Source organism: Teleopsis dalmanni, chromosome X (assembly GCF_002237135.1).
Source record: "Teleopsis dalmanni isolate 2A chromosome X, ASM223713v2, whole genome shotgun sequence".
Taxonomy (NCBI): domain Eukaryota; kingdom Metazoa; phylum Arthropoda; class Insecta; order Diptera; family Diopsidae; genus Teleopsis; species Teleopsis dalmanni.
In genome coordinates this window covers 69,093,892-69,112,099 of record NC_051848.1, presented here as the reverse complement: position 1 = coordinate 69,112,099, position 18,208 = coordinate 69,093,892, and the positions used below count along the sequence as shown (strand labels likewise).

The 18,208-nt window shown below is 27.8% G+C and overlaps 2 protein-coding genes across 3 annotated transcripts in view; both read left to right on the top strand.

Annotated features, from left to right (window-relative positions):
• The window catches only part of LOC119687603 (ankyrin repeat domain-containing protein 29-like), a 47,821-nt gene that overhangs the window by 7,471 nt on the left and 22,142 nt on the right, over positions 1 to 18,208 (top strand). The window contains exons 1-2 of one of the 2 annotated variants that reach the window (XM_038101980.1): positions 133 to 324; positions 15,461 to 15,805. In XM_038101980.1, coding sequence (XP_037957908.1) covers positions 15,743 to 15,805 — 63 coding nt within the window. In that variant the 5' untranslated portion in view covers positions 133 to 324; positions 15,461 to 15,742. Of the gene's footprint in view, positions 1 to 132; positions 325 to 15,460; positions 15,806 to 18,208 lie in introns of those variants that run through there. The other variant, XM_038101981.1, reaches the window with a different exon arrangement.
• On the top strand, positions 12,620 to 13,219 carry LOC119687605. The gene has a single exon (XM_038101984.1). The coding sequence runs from the start codon at positions 12,689 to 12,691 to the stop codon at positions 13,100 to 13,102; it is 414 nt and encodes a 137-aa protein (XP_037957912.1). The 5' UTR covers positions 12,620 to 12,688; the 3' UTR covers positions 13,103 to 13,219.

Genomic DNA, 18,208 nt, shown 5'->3' with positions numbered 1-18,208 from the left:
GTTTTCTAAATTAGTTTTTATTTTAGCAAAATTGTAAAACTATTTGAAAAAGAAAAAAAAAACAAAAATAAAATATTAAAAGCAAATAAAAGCAAATAAACAAATTAAAATACTAAATAAATTCTATTCATTCTATGTGTTGTCTTGTCTAAATCTTAAGAAAATAAGATAAATATAATCTTTGTCTAAGATTAAAATAAAATTATTTATTCAGTTTTATTTTTGTGAAATGAGATCATTTGCTTCTGGCTGATTGCATTGAACTTGTCCGCAACTACGTCGGACCGCTTCATTAATCAGGGCAGTTCACACTAGCCAAATCAGGTAATATATAGTTTAAGCCTTTTATTCTCCATTCTATGGATTGGGTTTATAAAACAGTAGCTATTAAATTCCATAGATTCAAAATGTGTGATGTTAATTATTAGTTTTTAATTAAAACTCGTATTAATTTATGATAAGTTGATTTTGTATTAAAACATTTTTCTACAACGTTGACGACAAGTTTTTATAACGAAATTGTATCTTTATATGATCTGTAGCTGATGTGAAATATAATATATATATGGTTAAGGTCCAATGAGCAATGAAAGTTAACTGAAAGGTGAAATACACCTTTTATTAATTACTTTAATTGTTTTCTAGATACGTTCCGTAATACTTAGAGAATGATTTTTTAATATAAGAAATAAAAATATTGTATAAAAATCATAACGAAAAATCAATAAAATAAACTTTGAATGTTTAAATTATTTTCTAAATTTAAAATTCAAGGAATTAAAAATTTATATATTGAGAAAAATATGGTTCTCCATAAAAATGAACAGACATTTTATATATGCAAAAATTAATTTAGAACCAATATATTTTACGAACCCTTTTAAGAGTAAATAGGCAAATTAGACATCAAATTCAAGAATACATTTAATACATACCATAGATTAAAACTTAGCTAATTGGGCAATGAAAAATAATACACAACAAATAAAATATTTTATAATTTAAGAGATGACTATACCTTCTGCTCAAAAAGTATCCGGATTTTGTTGTTTGTTAACTACTCCTTAAGTAATAAAACTTTTTCAAAATTTTTTTGTTATGTTGGTACATCCTTTCTTGACATATGGTACAAATTTGAGCGCCATCTGTCAATTAGTTTGTTTACAGCAGCTATTAGTGTGAGACTACCTCAAGAGCATTTAGCGATTTTTACAATGGAAAATTCTTGTTGTACGCGATTTTTTGACCAAACACGGCACCATATTCGTCAGATTTGGATCCGTGCGACTTTTTCCTGTTTCCGAAACTCAAATTGCCCCTTCGTGGTAAACGTTATTGTGTTTGTCGTACAGTGTTACAGTTAATATATATTAATATATTATTATATATTATATAAAGTAATGTTTATTTTATATTAGACAAATATACAATAGAACAATAGTATACAAATTTATAACATTTAATAATTTCCAAATTAGATAACAAAATAAGTAGTATAACCTTCCTGGCAGTGATGCATAAAAATAAGAAATGTCTAGGTAGACATCTTATATAAAATGAAGAAATAAAACTCGGTAAAGTAGATGCATCACTACAATTTATCGATAAATTGGACTTAGAGAAATAATCTGAATCCATAAGATAAGAAAGAACAGGGTATTAGCTCCCATTTGAGCAGAGTACCGCAACCATGATTGATCTTTTGTGCTACAACAGACCCTAACTGAACAAAAGACATTCCGCCTTTCGAATGAAGGCCAAAATGTCGGTTGTTGAGGACCTCCTAATGTCGGAAGGTGCTACCAATTCCCGACCCAGTGATCTACAATCTATCTCTTCGGATAGGCTGAATCCATGAAGAGAACATAATAAATTTCAAGGGTGCAGTGTAAAGTACTTCAACTTAGTGATAAAAAATATTCATTTTATTTATACAATTGTCTATAGACAGTCAATACCTAATAGGATTGAGTTAAGACTGCACACTGTAGGTTGTAGACTGTGAAGAGAATGAGGAGTCGACCACACGTGTGCTGTTAGAATGTCCTGCGCTAATGCATATACAAACTCTGTAAAATAGGTTATAACTACTTTTTATTGAAGCAACTGGGCTTACAAACCTACTCTAAGCACAGAAGGGGGCACAATAGACCCGATGTTTGCAGTGCCACATCCTTTAACAATAAAAATAAGACTGTACCACTCGATTAACCTTTGTACACTACATATTTAATAAGTTTAGTGTGGGAGCATGTCGAGTTTGTTTAGACAGAAATAGAAACTCATCTTATATGCTATATCACTGCCAGCATTGCTCTGGATTTTTTTTAGGTTTTGTACGGGAGTTAAATTTGCAGTTCTCTACAAGATTCAGAGAATTCGTTTACGTTATATGTATTAAATTTATTGTTATTATAATAATAAATATTATTGGAAAGAACAATTATACATCCGAAAATATGTGATATATTGGATAATCACTGGATTTCTTTCGATTTCTTTTTTCTCAACAAAACTCAAATCAATGTACTGGAATTATGCTTTAAACTTAGAATGAGCTTCATTCCCATTAATAGAAATATAAAATATAGCAAGAGTTGTGATTAAACTTCATACTTCAAAACTATTACTGAACATTTTTCTAATGGAAATGTACTTTACATTCATCAGTTAGGAGTACTGCAAATTGCTATTTCTTCTTATGAAGCCCACGGCGTGTATTGATTCATAGAGTAACGCATTCGTCAATCAAATTAACTAAACAAGCAAAAACTTTTATGGGAAGAACCAATTACTGGGAGCATGACGTAAAAACTCCAATTAAAAATCAACCCAAACAAAGTTATATAATTGGCTTAATTGTGAATTTAGCAAAATTTACATGAACAGCAATTTAAAGTTTTAGTTTCCCTCGTGCCTCGTAGTTTCCCTCGTGCCTCTTCTTCATTATTACTAAAACGATAAAAATTACAAAAATTTTAAAAATGCTATTTTATGTCTTCTGTCTGTCATCATCATTATCTTGTTAATAATAATATGTAATAACAATGATAAAATGTAAATGAATGACTATGACTGCATTGGCAGTCTACAGGTTGAATAATCCATTAATCACTTGACTTCAAAGTCATTAAGGGCCAAAACCCTTCTGAAGAAGTGAACTTTTATATTTTAATTTTTTTTATACCACGAAGAGTAATTTAGTAATAAAAGATTTCCAATGTTAGGAGTAACTAATTTCAATATATATTTTATAAGAAGTTTATAAGATAAAATGCCTGATATTTACATAAATGTCTCTCAGTGGATTGACGGAGCACTGAGCCTGTAGCAAAGTTTTAAATGAAATAATAAAAAATTTGCTTAATAAAAAAGCAATTTGCAGGAATGAAAATATATAAAAGTAAAACGATCAAAAGATATGGGCTTCTAGAATACACCAGTGAAATGTGGAAACAAAGTCAAAGTTCCTCTGCATCAAAAAATAAAAAACTAGCTTGACTATAGCATCTAAATAGCATTTACATTACTGTACACCGCATATAAGTTCGCTTTTCGCACTAATGGTTCAGAAAGTGAAATTATATTTCAATTGTATTATTGCCTGAGTTTCCTTTATCAAGAAGAAGTGGAACTTATCGCTCACCTTCGATATCTTTAGCTGAACCAATAGAGTTAGCAGCTTTAATGTCGAGGAGACTGTTTCTTTATAGGTTTGATAGTGTGAACAAAATTGGACTAATCATATCTCCTCAATTTCATTTGAAAATCCAAATGGTTTTTCATAACGACGATAAAATGTGTACTTCCAATATAACATGATAACATAAACAATGGTTCCAGTATGTATCGCTTAATTCTGGTAACTTGAAACTTAAAGGTATTATAAGTATTATAATAGACAATGAGTCCATTGTGCAATGTTGGACATACACTCCGAGTGTAAGTGTTGGTATCCAAAGCTTAGACAAGCCAAGTGAGTTCAATGAATTTAACTAACATATATTTGTCATAGAAGTAATATGCTTATACCTTATTTTTTGAACAACATTATCAGAATTATTACTAGAATCAATATCTCGGAATTTACCTAGACAAGCGAGTTGCGAGTTGCAACGACATACACACATTTTTATAAAAAGAATACAGTTGGGAGTTAAGTTATACATATTTCTATTAGTTTCTTGGTCCAAACTCCCAGCACTTGCTTGAAAACTCATCACCTGGCATTCATATAAATATTGCATGGTATGTTGTAGTTAAATTAGATGTGGAATTTTTGCAGCTTTTGCTCAATTTGTAGTTGATGGTCCAGGTTGAAGAGATTTTGTTCTCCACTAGTTATTCTTATATATATCAAAATAATAACGTTTTTGTATTTTATGGCACAGATTTTAATGGCATGCATTTCTGCTAAAAGATTTTGGGCGTAATTTCCATTGAAATGGCTATGTTAATTAATTTTTTTTCAAGCCTTGATCCATTGGTGAACCAAAAGCTTAAAAATTTTGGGAGAAATTTCCATTGAAAGTGCTATATTAATTTCTTTATTTTTAAGCTTTGATCCATCGGTGAATGAAGAACTAGAAAATTCTGAGAGAAATTTCTATTGAAAGGTTCATTTATTTATTTTCGAGGATTAATTCATTGGTCAACCAAAAGCTAATAAATTTTGGAAGAAATTTCCATTGAAAAGGGCTATGTTAATTTATTTTTTTTCGAGCTTTGATCCATTGGTACACCAAAAGCTTAAAAATTTTGGGAGGAATTTCGATTGAAAGGGTTATTTTAATCTATTTATTTTTGAGCTATGACCCATTTTTGAGCTTTGACACTTCTTTCTTTTTTTGAAGAAGTTATAGGTAGAGGAGGTTGTCTCAATGTAAAATTGTTTGAAAAGTGATATGCAGGGTTATTACTGAAAGATTCTTCGTGTTTTTTTCAGAAAATATTTGATCGAAGTCAAAGTTATTTTGTCGACAAGTACTCGCTTGTTTAACTAACTAAATCTATAGTGAAATTATAAATAATTATATGAGTTTTTTTATCCAATTTTAAAAACAGGCGCTTTAAAGCGTTGATACCATCTACCAGTTGATATAATTATTTCTATTCTATCTCTTAAATAAAGTGTAACGGCGGAGTATTGGTTATTTTCCTGGAAGAGCCAAAAAAATGTTGGTATTTTCATGTGTATATAATGCAGAGCAATAGAACAAATTATTATTTGGGTTACATATCTTGATTGTAAGTTGATATGAAACTTACCTTGTCAGGCAATGCCTATTTCGAAATGGAAAACTCATGGTAAAAACTGTGGAACGATTTCCAAGTTCTACATAATCGATTTATTTTCTTATTTATAAATGCTGTTGGTTGTTTTACATACTTAATCTTAATGATTGATTTAAACTTCTGTTGTTACTTTGTTACGCTAAGTTAAGCTGAAAACAGCAATACAAACATAATACATTTATTTACCGGTGCACTGCAGGCGAAAGCGTTGAGTTGCATTCAATAAAACTTCATCAACAGTTGATAAAACAGTTGCAGATACTTTATCTGTACGTGTGTCGGTCGGTTGCATGTTCGACTGAAGATAGTGAGCATTTGTATATTACAGTTCTCTTGTGCGTTCTTTCTAGGGAAGAGTAAGTAGCTTACTTAAATTGTTATTTCATCTTTGGATGACCTAAAAATCAAAAGCGTTTTTGTTTCTATGTATATTTTTTTTTATTTAATTAATGGTTTCTTTTAATTGTATTATTGTTTTTATGCATTTTTTACTAACACATTTATTAACTTCATTAAGATTTTTGATTGTTTTGCATTTTTATTCACAGCGAATTCGCTTTTCAAGAATTGAAAAATTGTTTAGTAATTATTAAATAATTTAATTTTATTTTCTTTTTAATTTTTTTTTAAATTTTTTTTCAAATTTTTTTTTAAATTTTTTTTAATTTTTTTTAAAATTTTTTTTTTTTATATACGATTTAAAAACCTAGATAAGCAAGCATTTTTATGCTTTCTTATAGTTAAGCGGAAACGAGAATGCACAATATACAATATTATCTATCTTACCTATCTCAGTTTTCACTACAGTAAAGCTACACATAATTTAAATTTCTTACATTTTATTCTCAAAATAATAACCTTATAACATTATTTTTTGAATTTACAGCAAAAATTTATAATTTTAAATAAGGAATAGTTTTTTTGTTTGAAATGAAAATCGAAAAATCTTTCAAGAAAATTGTTTTCACTTTTATGAAATAAATAAGGCAAAAAAATAAATAATTATAAATAAAAATACCAAAAAAAAAAATAAATGAAAATAAAAAATTAATAAAAACAAATGAAAATAAATACAAATAAGAAATAAATACAAATAAAAAATAAATAAAATAAAGAATGAAAATAAAAAAAAATAAAAAATTAATAAATATATAATGAAAATAACAAATAAATAATAATAAACAAAAATAAATGAAAATAAAAAATAAATAAAAAATTAATAAAAACAAATGAAAATAAAAGAAAATAAATACAAATAAGAAATAAATAAAAATAAAAAATAAATAAAATAAAAAATGAAAATAAAAAAAAAATAAAAAATAAAAAATTAATAAATATATAATGAAAATAAAAAATAAATAATAATAAACAAATATAAATGAAAATGAAAAATAAATAATAATAAACAAAAATACATGAAAATAAAAAATAAATGAAAATAAAAAATAAATGAAAATAAAAAATAAATAAAAATTAAAAATTAATAAAAATAAATTAAAATGAAAAATTAATAAAATAAGTAAAAATAAAAAATAAATAATAATAAATAAAATTAAATGAAAATATAAAATTAATAAAAATAAATGTTAATATGAAATTAATAAAAATAAAATGAAGATAAACAACAAATAATAATAAGTAAAAATAAAAAATGAATATGACTTGTCTAAGTGAAAATAATAAATTAATAAAAATATATGAAAATAAAATATAAATAAAAATTAAATAAAAATAAATAAAAATAAATGAAAATATAAAAAGAATAAAAATAAATGAAAATATGAAATTAATAGAAATAAATGAAGATAGAAAATAAATAATAATAAATAAAAATAAAAAACAAATAAATAAAAATAAATGAAAATAAAAATAAATGAAAATATAAAATAAATAATAATAAGTGAAAATAACAAATTCATAAAAATAAATGAAAAGAAAATATAAAAAAAAAATAAATAAAAATAAATGAAAACAGAAAAAAATAAATAAAAATGTAAATAAAAACTAAATGATAGTAAATAAAAATAAATGAAAATATAAATAAATGAGATAAAAATAAATGAAAACAAAAATAAATAAAAATAAAAATAAATATAAATAAAAATAAATAAAAAATAAATGAAAATAACAAATAAAAATAAATGATAATAAATAAAAATAAATGAAAATAAATGAAAATAAAAAAAAATAAAAATAAATGAAAATAAATAAAAATAAAAAATAAATAAAAATAAATGATAATAAAAAATAAATGAAAATAAAATACCGTCGCAAATACGATACATATAAAAATAACTATTTCAAATTTATTTTATATCCAAGCAAGAATTAATTAACGATTACCAAATTCCGATAATTAAGTGGTATTAAATCATTTAATTTTGTATTTTTATCAATTCAGTAAACACCTTGCATGCGATAGATAGTTGAATATGTGATCGGTTAGCAAGAGTCTTAAATCGGTTTCAAGCACTCTTGTTCGCATACCCATAATGATGAGGCACGAGTTAAAGAGGATATATTTAAAAAAAAAAGAGAGCAAATAAGTAAAAAAAATAAATATAAAAAATGTCCTCAATAATTCGAAACCCTAGGAAACAGCAAAACCATTCGATTAATGGAAGTTTCGATTTATCAAGTATTTGAATTATGAAAGTTAAGGAAAAAAATTCAAATGGAATAATTAAAAGATCACATATTTTTATATGTATATATAGTAAATTACATATTTTACGTCAAAGACAAGTCTCTATCCAGAAAGTACTTTGAGAGCACATGGATGATGTTAAGTATTGGTGTTATTGTAGATAAAAAGCTGGATTGACTATACTTTTGTTTTGGATTCAGTTATGAAATGATGTATTTTAATACAAAAAAAAAAACATAAGTTAATATACAATCCTACCGTTTATTTTTGTTAGGGTTACAATGTTTCAGTCAGCACACAGCCCATTTTTTTTGGCTACGTGTCCAGGTACATACTATATATTTATTTCATTTTAATGTAATTAAAATATAATTAAAATGAAATCATCATGCAAATAAAAATAATTAGAGATTTCCATTGCAGAATCATTGCAGAAAATATCTCATTATCAGCATTATCACATCTTTTAAGGAATATACTCAAATAGCCCTAATCAATCTATACATTAGGTTCATATACAAAGGTCTTCTTATCACATTATTCATCCGCATCCATAACATTTTTAATAATGAATTTAATAATATCTTATCTTATCTGTTTTTAAAAAAATATCAAAATATCCCTATGAAACGAGAAATTAATTATGTTTTTCAGTCTTTATTTATATCATTATAAAATTGAAAAACATATGTATGTGTCTGTTTCAAAAAAAGCTAATTAAAATCATTATAAACACATTGTTACATAGGATTAGCATTCTACAGTTAAGAGTCTTCAAAATAATGAAGAAATAATAAAGACTACTTTCTGTAATTCTAGTTAATTAGGTTTATTCTCAATATATTATTATCAGTTTAGCAATGATATTTATACCTTGTTATGAAACTGTCTACACTTGAAGATTAAGTTCATTTAAAATTCTGGAGAGATTGGAAGATCTTATGAAAATAAGTTCATCATTGATAAAGCAATATTTTCTTGACGACAAGTAGGAAGTGGGGATCTTGCGGTGAGCTAAATTATTGTGTCTTATTTGACAGTCCTTTAAATTGTCGACATTATGCTTTTGGATGACTTTGGAAATCCAAAAAACTTTTCGCACTTAAGGAATAGCGACTCTGTCTGTTTGTTGATCACAAATACCGTGCATGAGAGTAGGCTATTCAAAAAGATTTAACGGGAAATTATTAGCCAACAGAATCAAAAAAAATCAAAAACAGAGTCGACACTCGTCGTTTAAAATAATTGGATAATATGGATATCATGACTCAATGCATTACACAGTCATCCAGTATAGGGCACTGAAGTTGTTACTATAGGAGTGTTTACCTACTTAAATAATCAATAATGTGTGTGTTATACCTACGAGTAAAGCAGTTGGTAACAATAGATTTTATTCTATTATTTATTCTATTTTATTCTATTCTATTAAAATAGAATAGAATAATGAAAGAGGTGTTAAGGTATAGATATTGATAATAATAAAATATAACAATGTGAAGAGCAATTAATTGATATGATAAACAAGATATATATCAAGATTTAAATAGAATTGAAGGAAGATGAAGACTACAACAGCTTTTAGGTAGGAAAAGTAAGTAAAATCAGAGAAACTTGTGAGTAGCTAATATGAAAATAGACATGTTATTATGAAAAAATATATATTTCAGTTCTATGTTGTGTATATATAAGCGAATGTACATTCCCAACTTACTTGTTGGTCATAACAACCTGTTACCGGGTGTCGGCCTGAAGCAGCATGTTTTTCCAGGCGCCTTTGCTGCGTACACACCTTCTCCAGTCTTGTATATCAAGTACGGTTAGTGCTGTCTCAACTTGATCACTCCACCGGAGGCACGGTCTACCTCTACGCCTACATCAGTTAAATGTTTAAATTATGTTTAACACTTCTCATATTGTGTATACAATGTGGTTAGTTTTTCTATTTCGGAGAAGATATATAACCAAATATATCCACTTGACTTGATTATTCTAAAAAGTCTATTGAATACTACACTTTATAGCATAAATACCTACAATAAAAAAAATTGATTTGTTAATATCTCTGATACCTTTTCCATTGTGATAGAAAAATTCTATTAGAGTTAATGTGGCTTTTACAATGAGTGTGAAAATTATTTTCTCCACTTATCAGTCCATTTAAAAGTCAAGAAGAGAAATACTGAGTAATTAGAAATTAAGATAAAATAATAAACATTTGCGTAGTTAATTGACAATTGACTAAGTAATCAATTGGAAGTGAAATAAATTTAGCTCTGCTATTTAGTCGGATGCTTAAGTAGGTATCGTTCAAGAGCGATTGGTAATTTCAAGCAATTTAAATAAATTTTATTTAATCACGAATAGAACACGTTTTTTACCGCAATTTAAAGACTGTGACACAATTTAAAAAGTCAATTGCAAAAATGGAAATTATTATTGTAATTGCATTTGAAATGATGAACACGATTCCTGATAAGCTTATGTGGAGTACAGAATATCTGGGTGATTGTGGCTGCATATAATAGAATAAATAAAACTGGAATTAAAACTGGAAAATATTGTCTATACTATTTTTTTTCCTTAAGATTAATACAGTTCTGTGCAATGCGAAAGCTGTACCATGAAATGACAGTAGATGATGGTGACGACTGCGTTATGACTTTAGAGGAGACATTTATACTGATTTTTATAAAGTTTATTTATTTTAACCTTACTGAAGATATTTATTAACTTCTCAGTAGATATAAACATAATTTTTAGTTTTTTTTCAACTTATATTTCCGTCTAAATATCTAGTTGCACAATAATCAGATGAAGTAAATCGTATGAAGAAGAGGTATAAAGTGGAATTTGGTTTAAAACTCTATTAATAAACTCTTCCAATTGTAGTCTTTGACAATTTTTATTAGACTGCAAGTGTTTTTTGTAGCTTGCATAAGTTAATACTAGATTCACACGAAAGATTTAATTGTAATTTTAACTGTCAAAAATTTTAAATTGACATCTAAAATCGAGAAGCAAAAATATCGATTCAAACGACGAATCATTGCAATTTGATTGCAAGATTTATCACATATTCACACTTTTTAACTAACATATCTATAACATATCTATAATATATACATATGATAACAGTTAAATAACAGTTTTGTATCTTTTTGTATTAAATTTTTTTTTTCTCAAAACTATTCACAATAGCATGGATTTGTACTGCTCAATACTGTACTACAGTCAACTGTCCAAATTAAAATCAACTTGATTTTGTAGAAATTACGATTCTATTCTATTTTCAGCTGTTAAAATTTACATACAAATCTTCTTGTTTTAAACTATAGCCAAACACTATCGAAATCACGAATCATTTGAAATGACAACTAAAATTACAATCGAAACTCCAGTGTGAATGCAGTATTAAAGTATGGTCCTCGCTGTCAATCATCCATTTTAATTTTTTAATAATATAAATATATGTATAACTCCATCTCTAAATACATTTATTACCAGGTCTAAAAATTACTTACTTCTTTTTAGAAATAAATTTAAGAGCTCTACAGTTTTGTATAAATATTGCGGTTTAATGATATAGTAAATATCGTTAAGAAAGGACAGTGACGAAATAACAAAATACATAGCAAAATGAGTTTCAGCTGTGTTTTTAGTTATGTTATTATTCGTATAATAACGTATCTGTATATTATCTGTCCTTATTGGATCTCCGTCTAGGCTTTCACTATAGATCTGCGTTCAAATTACGTTGCTGTTTTCTTTGACGTCTAGGACCACTCTTTTATTCTATAGAATTTTGTTGTTGTAAAGTTTGCAAAAAAGTACAAATATTGTAAGATAAGTAAAGCAAAGTAAATTGAGTCTTCTAAAGTAAAGATTTGTACTTCAATTTCTTTCGAATTCCATAATTTTTCCTACGACATTTGTTGTATTGAGATTTACCATTATTTGTTCTATTCCACTTTTAAGTTGTGATCGTCTTACGTATTTTGTTATCGCGTCAGCATCTTTGTCAGGTAATAATTTACTTTCCCTCTTTGTCGTTCCAATTTAGAGATCCATGTTTGCCCCCAGGCGGTGATTATTGACTTTCTTCCTTGCTTCGTCGCTTGTTGGGTATAGTTTCCTGGCTTTTTTTTTTTATCAACTGTTTCGCAAGTTTTGTTTCAAAGTGTTCTTTAAAATATATGTATATAGTCGACCACTTTGCTGAGTAGCTGGAGAATTTCAACTTAATACTGAGCGTGGACTTATACTGAGGAGTGAAGTAGATGAACAAAAGGTTAAGATTTACATAGTAAATATATCTAAGCCTACCCTATATGAAGTAGGATTGAGTACAAGTTAATGGGGCAAATTGCAGATTAAGTAGATGCAACTTAGTTGGATGGTATTAAAAATTTTGTAGTGCTATTTATATAATTTGGAAGTTAGACAATTTTTAATTCAGCAAACATCGTTTGTTTTTCTTGAGTGAATATATATAAGTACTTGATAACCAATTTGACATAATGAATATACTATACTAAATATATATATATTTAAAGTTTAATTATTCCACCTATATGTTGAAGTTGTTCCATTGTTTGAGGTTAATTATGCCAGAACGCATTGAAAGTTATGTCAAATTATTGAAAGCTAAATGTAGTATTGAACAATTTTTTATAATTTTATTGTAATTTTATTTTATTAGAAGAGATCATCTCAATTTTTCGGTCCAAATTTGAACACGCCAAAATGCGTTATCATGTTGTTCCACCTCAAGTTGATATGCTTTTGGTTTCTAAAAATTCTAGAGCTCAACGTAGAGTTTTGAGAGATTTTGTTCCAAACATTGGGCTAAATTTTGTGGATTACGGGAGACTTGGCGAAATAGATGACTTTTACTTTGACTGCCAATCATTTCGTGACTACTATCGTGACCCTTATAACAGAATTAGTGTGCCTGCATCATTCCTTAATCAGTGCATTAAATGTGGTGCACGGACCAGAGATGTTAATTCGGAGCTGCTTAGCCGTCCGACTATTTGGGTCAAGGAGCCACGCCCGGTTGTTTTTGCCGTCGATTACACTGCCAAGCCTTATTTGGAAACTGGTTACAGCTTAGGTGGAAAGTATGATCCTATTTGCTGCACTAAATTCAAGCGTTAAAAGTATGAAAATCTATGGTTTTTACTGATATCTTTCGAAGCTGTAAAACACTACATAAATTGCGTGTTCCAAATGACAATAAGTCTATCTTGTCCAAATAATAAAAAGAATATTTGGGCTAAAAAAAAATTGTTTTTGTTTTGTAATTTTTGTAATGGCATCAATAATATAGATATGTACAAATATAAATTTTTAACTTAATTATTTATATATTCTTCTTAAAAAAATCCGAAATTGATAATATGAAAACACGCGTAATGACTGTCATAATTTTTATTATACTTCTGAGTGTTCTGCGAAAGCACAAAACCAACGTTATGCAAGAATAAGTTGTGATAATTTTTTTAATTATGTGTTAATTTTAATAATTTTGAGTACTTTTTGCACAGAATGTGCAAATTAGTTTCTTCGTATGTTGAGGTTTTTCTCAGTTAGTACAACTGGGCACTTTTATTCTTTGTTAGCTGGGGGTTTCTACAGAGCCCCTCTCCTCTTTGACTAATGTTCCTCTTCCTCACAAGCTTCGCTGACTATTCAATGACTGATCTAAGATCTGCATACCGCCTCGTACGTCTAGTTGCTGCTCTGAGATTAGATAGTGCTCTGTAGGGCAGCCTGTCAGTTTTTGCGTATTGCTTCAGTGTTCTGTTCCTTATTTTGTATTTTTTGATCGGGTCTCTCATTAGTTTCTTATAAACCGTTATTTTGTAATAAGAAATTTACAATGAAATTGCTTTCTAAAATTTCTTTTATTTTATTTAGTTCACAACAATGTTCAAGAAACTATACACCATTATAATGAATAGATAATTTCTTGAAATAGATTATAGATTTTCATACGTCTCGTGACATGAGGTATGTGAATTATTGGTTGAGTTAGGTTAGGTGTTACCGGCATTCCAAAGGAGATTCACGTAGGTCTATTGGCTCATTGGGCTACCGTAAAGCGGAAAACCTCGGAGGTAAAAACCACCTGATACCTTTGACGAAGCTTAAAATTCTGTTTAGTGGGAGGTCATTATGTCAATTGTATATTCATATTAATTTCGAAATTTAACAGATATCAGATATTAAAATATCTTGTACTTTCATTAGTAATATATAATTTCACTGAACTTAAAATAAAACTTAAACGCTTTTCTTATATAATTAATGCCATTCAAATCTATGATCATTTCTATCATAGCTATATTCTGGAATCTATTCCATAAGCTACTATCAGAAGCTATCGCAAGTAAAGTGTGGTATTGCTGTCAATTATATATTTTCCACCTAAAATGTGATGTACATATATTGTACCAAAAATATTTTGATTTTTCGTTAAACTTGTTCGTTTTATTTTCGTAGACAATCGGAGTTGTCTTGCTCGTTTTATTTTTCTAGACAATCGGATTTTTGTCGGCTTCCATGCAAATTTCATTCAGTTTTAAGTCATGGAAGCGAAAACATTGTTTCACTGCACATATGATTATATTTTATTGCATACTTGTGATATTTTTTGCTGAGGAGTGTTCAAAATAATGTTGGTAGTGAATGATGTGTAATAGCGAGCGCTGTGGCACCAAGTATAATGTGTAATACCAACTTTAAGCACAAATCACGTTCCGTATGATATCACAAATTATTAAGGAATGTTGTTTACTTATCTTAGGCGGTTCTTGGCTGGGTTTCAAACACGCTTATGACCGTACCTTCTGCTCAAAAAGTACTCGGATTTTGTAAATAAAACTTTTATTCCAAATTTATTTTATCTCCTTCAAAATATGCTCCTTCTGAAGCGATACACATATGCCGACGCTCAACGCAATTCCATACAATTTTCGTAGGCCCGTGAAGGTATGGCTTTTAGTTCCTTCACTGAATTCTCTTTTATCGATTCAATCGACTCAAAACGCTTACCACGAAGGAGCAATTTGAGTTTCGGGAACAGGAAAAAGTCGCACGGATCCAGATTTGGTGAATATGGTGCCTGAGCGATGACAGTGGTGCCGTGTTTGGTCAACAAGAATTTTTCATAATAAAAATCGCTAAATGCACTTGAAGTAGTCTCACATTAACACCTGCTGTAAACAAACTAATTGTACCATATATATATATGTCATATGTATGTGTACCAACATAACAAAAAAAAATTGTTTGAAAAAGGTCTATTACTTAAGGAGTAGCTAACAAACAACAAAATCCGGATACTTTTTGAGCAGAAGGTACGTGATAGGCTGCATTGACTGACTGTAGAGTAATTTCTACTGTCTGCAGCGGAAATGCGAACAAGTCTGTTATGATGTTGTTGTTCTCTTTTTGTGATATAACAATAATAATAATAATATTTACTGACAATGTGTTTTTTTCCCATTACAGTTTTGGTGTTGTGATAACTGTGGTTGCTGCAAAATCTACTAGTTCAATTCGGTTGTAAATGTTAATGCACTGACAATAGAAATACATATTTTCAATCAAGCAAAAAACAACATATAAATGAAATAGCACTAATCTAAATACCAGTTAATAAAACAAAAAATATATCGGTAAGCCGACAAACCGACAAACCTACAAACCGACAAACCGGAGTTTACATTGATAACGCGTTGTAATTAGGTAGTTACTAACCTACTTATGCTTGCAATCGACTGAAGAGAGCTGATGCATCGTGAATTCAGATACACTGGTGAAAAATACAACGCGATAGCAAAAATGTCTCTCAAGGTAAGTTTAATTTGAAATGTCAGTTAAAATTTACATCAATGAAAAGCGATCAAATAAATTCCGTTCTATTTGTTTAAAATTTTATTTACTATTTACTTATTTAAACGATATGCACACGAAATGCACCTCTTGATTTGATTGATACTTAAATTAATACTATGTTCAGATAGCCAAATTTCTTTAATTTCGTGAAAATGAAATTAAGTTAATTTCGAAAGTGTTCATACCGCCCCAAATTAAGGAAATCATATGTTTTTGTATTTGGGAAATTTTAAAAGTTGATTATTATAACTATATAGAATGACATTCAGTAGTTTTATTAGCTTTAGTGGATTTGAAGTATGTGAATTATTAATTGTTCATTCTATTTTAAATTAATAACACTTGCAGTATTTTCTCTACATTCAAATTTAAAAATTTATTTATTTAAATTTATTTTGAGAGTAATCAAAATATTTTCCCGGTTTTTTTAAAGTCAACTGTGACTGACATTTATTTAAAAAAAAGTCACTTTTTTGTTTTCTCAAATTAATCTTTTCCAATAAATTTATCTAACGTAAAGTTGCCTTTGAAATATCCCTTAATTTCAGCCTTCATTTCCTTAATTTCGTTCTAACCTTAAAACTGAAATTTGTATAAAAAAAACAACTTAATTTCGTTGAAATAAAGATGAAGATTTTTGCGAAATTAAGATGTGTCTGAACATGATAATGTTAATGAAAAACTTATATTTCTGAAAGTCGTCCGATCTCATTTCTAATTTATGATATATATATATACATTTATATATTTATGTATTATTTGTACATATGTATTATTATGTATATTATATATTATTTGTAATAGATTAATTATAATACATATTACAAAGTAATTATTTCAAGTATTAGATGAATTGAAGCTTAAATAAAATAGTTGTCAAAATTTCAGGTAAACATGAAATAAAAAGATACACTTATCAACCGGTAAAATGTGCTTACGTGTTGATATTTTAATCCTTCCATTAAAAATCTCTCAAAACAATAGCGGCTCTAATAAATGAAAAATAATTAAGTGTCTGAAAATAGATATATACTTTTATACAATATAAGATGTCTTGAATGTCAACAATTTTTAAAAACTCTATAAAACTCTATTAGTATGATTATGCACTCTATTAGTATAATGCCGCAGTGTCAATTAGACAACAGATTTTAGTAGAGTCAGAATAACTTTTTCCCTTACTTCATATGCCAATATACCTAAGTTTTTGAGATATGGAGAAACCAATTTGAAATTTTTTTATATTACTCCACACTTTCATATAAGTAGCTTACTTCTAGAGACATCAAGATATAAATTTGCAAAGTTTTCACATTGATTATACTATACACAATACACTACACAGCTTACAGAATATTATATATATTTTAAAATATATTGATAATTGTACTTTTAGATGAAAAAATTACATCTTTAAAACAATTGCAGTTAGTATATTAATACCCTTAATACAACCCTTATAATTTTCAGGTACATTCCTTATTAATATTAGGGCCAACAAAAAAACATTGTTAAACAAATTTTGATATATAAAAAAAATATCATTACTTTAATCGTTATCAATTTTTAGTTTTGCAATATAATTTCCATTAGGTTTTACACATTTTTGAAGCCGGTTCAGTATATCATATACAGGCTGCCGCCGTCTGTCCAATCTTCAGACGAATATCAGCTGCAATTTTTGTTCTGCTAAAGTAAATTGGTGACATTACTTTTGCCGACTTCTGTTGCCTGATTTTAATAGGTGGATTAGTCTTATGTAGGCTCCATACTAGTTGTTTTATTTCTGGATGGTATTTGTAAAAGTAAGCTTTACCATCTGTTATAATTTAATTGAAGGTACTGAACTCTCCATATCCAATTTCTTAAATAAAATATCGAGCAAAACACTTCAGTTTTCGCCAAATGCATTCAACTCTAGCTCATCAGTAATCATTTTCTGGGTTACACTTGTATCTTCATCAAGCTTACATTTCACTAGAGAGACGTTCACATGATTAGTCGAAGATTTTAGGCCGACATTCACGAAATCAATTGTAGAAATTAAGGCGGTCAAAAGCCTTACATTCTCAAGATAAATTATTTGGAACTCATTAAATATTTCCAGACTCTTAACGTTATTCCGAAATCCATAAAATATTCAAACCGAATCTATTGCTGCAATGGACGGTAGAATTCGTACCAATTCATTATTGAATGAGTTATGCGTCTTCTTATTAGAATGAATTATGTTGAGTGCTTGCTGTGAAATTTGAAATTATATATCATAATACTATGCCAAGTCAAGTGGTATTTTTTATCAAAAATTTATTCCATCCTGCCAACTAAGCGAATTATTGTTAATCCCTCCATATGACTACG

Excerpts from the sequence above, each read along its gene's own strand:
- LOC119687605 (XM_038101984.1), top strand. The coding sequence starts at position 12,689 with ATGCGTTATCATGTTGTTCCACCTCAAGTTGATATGCTTTTGGTTTCT.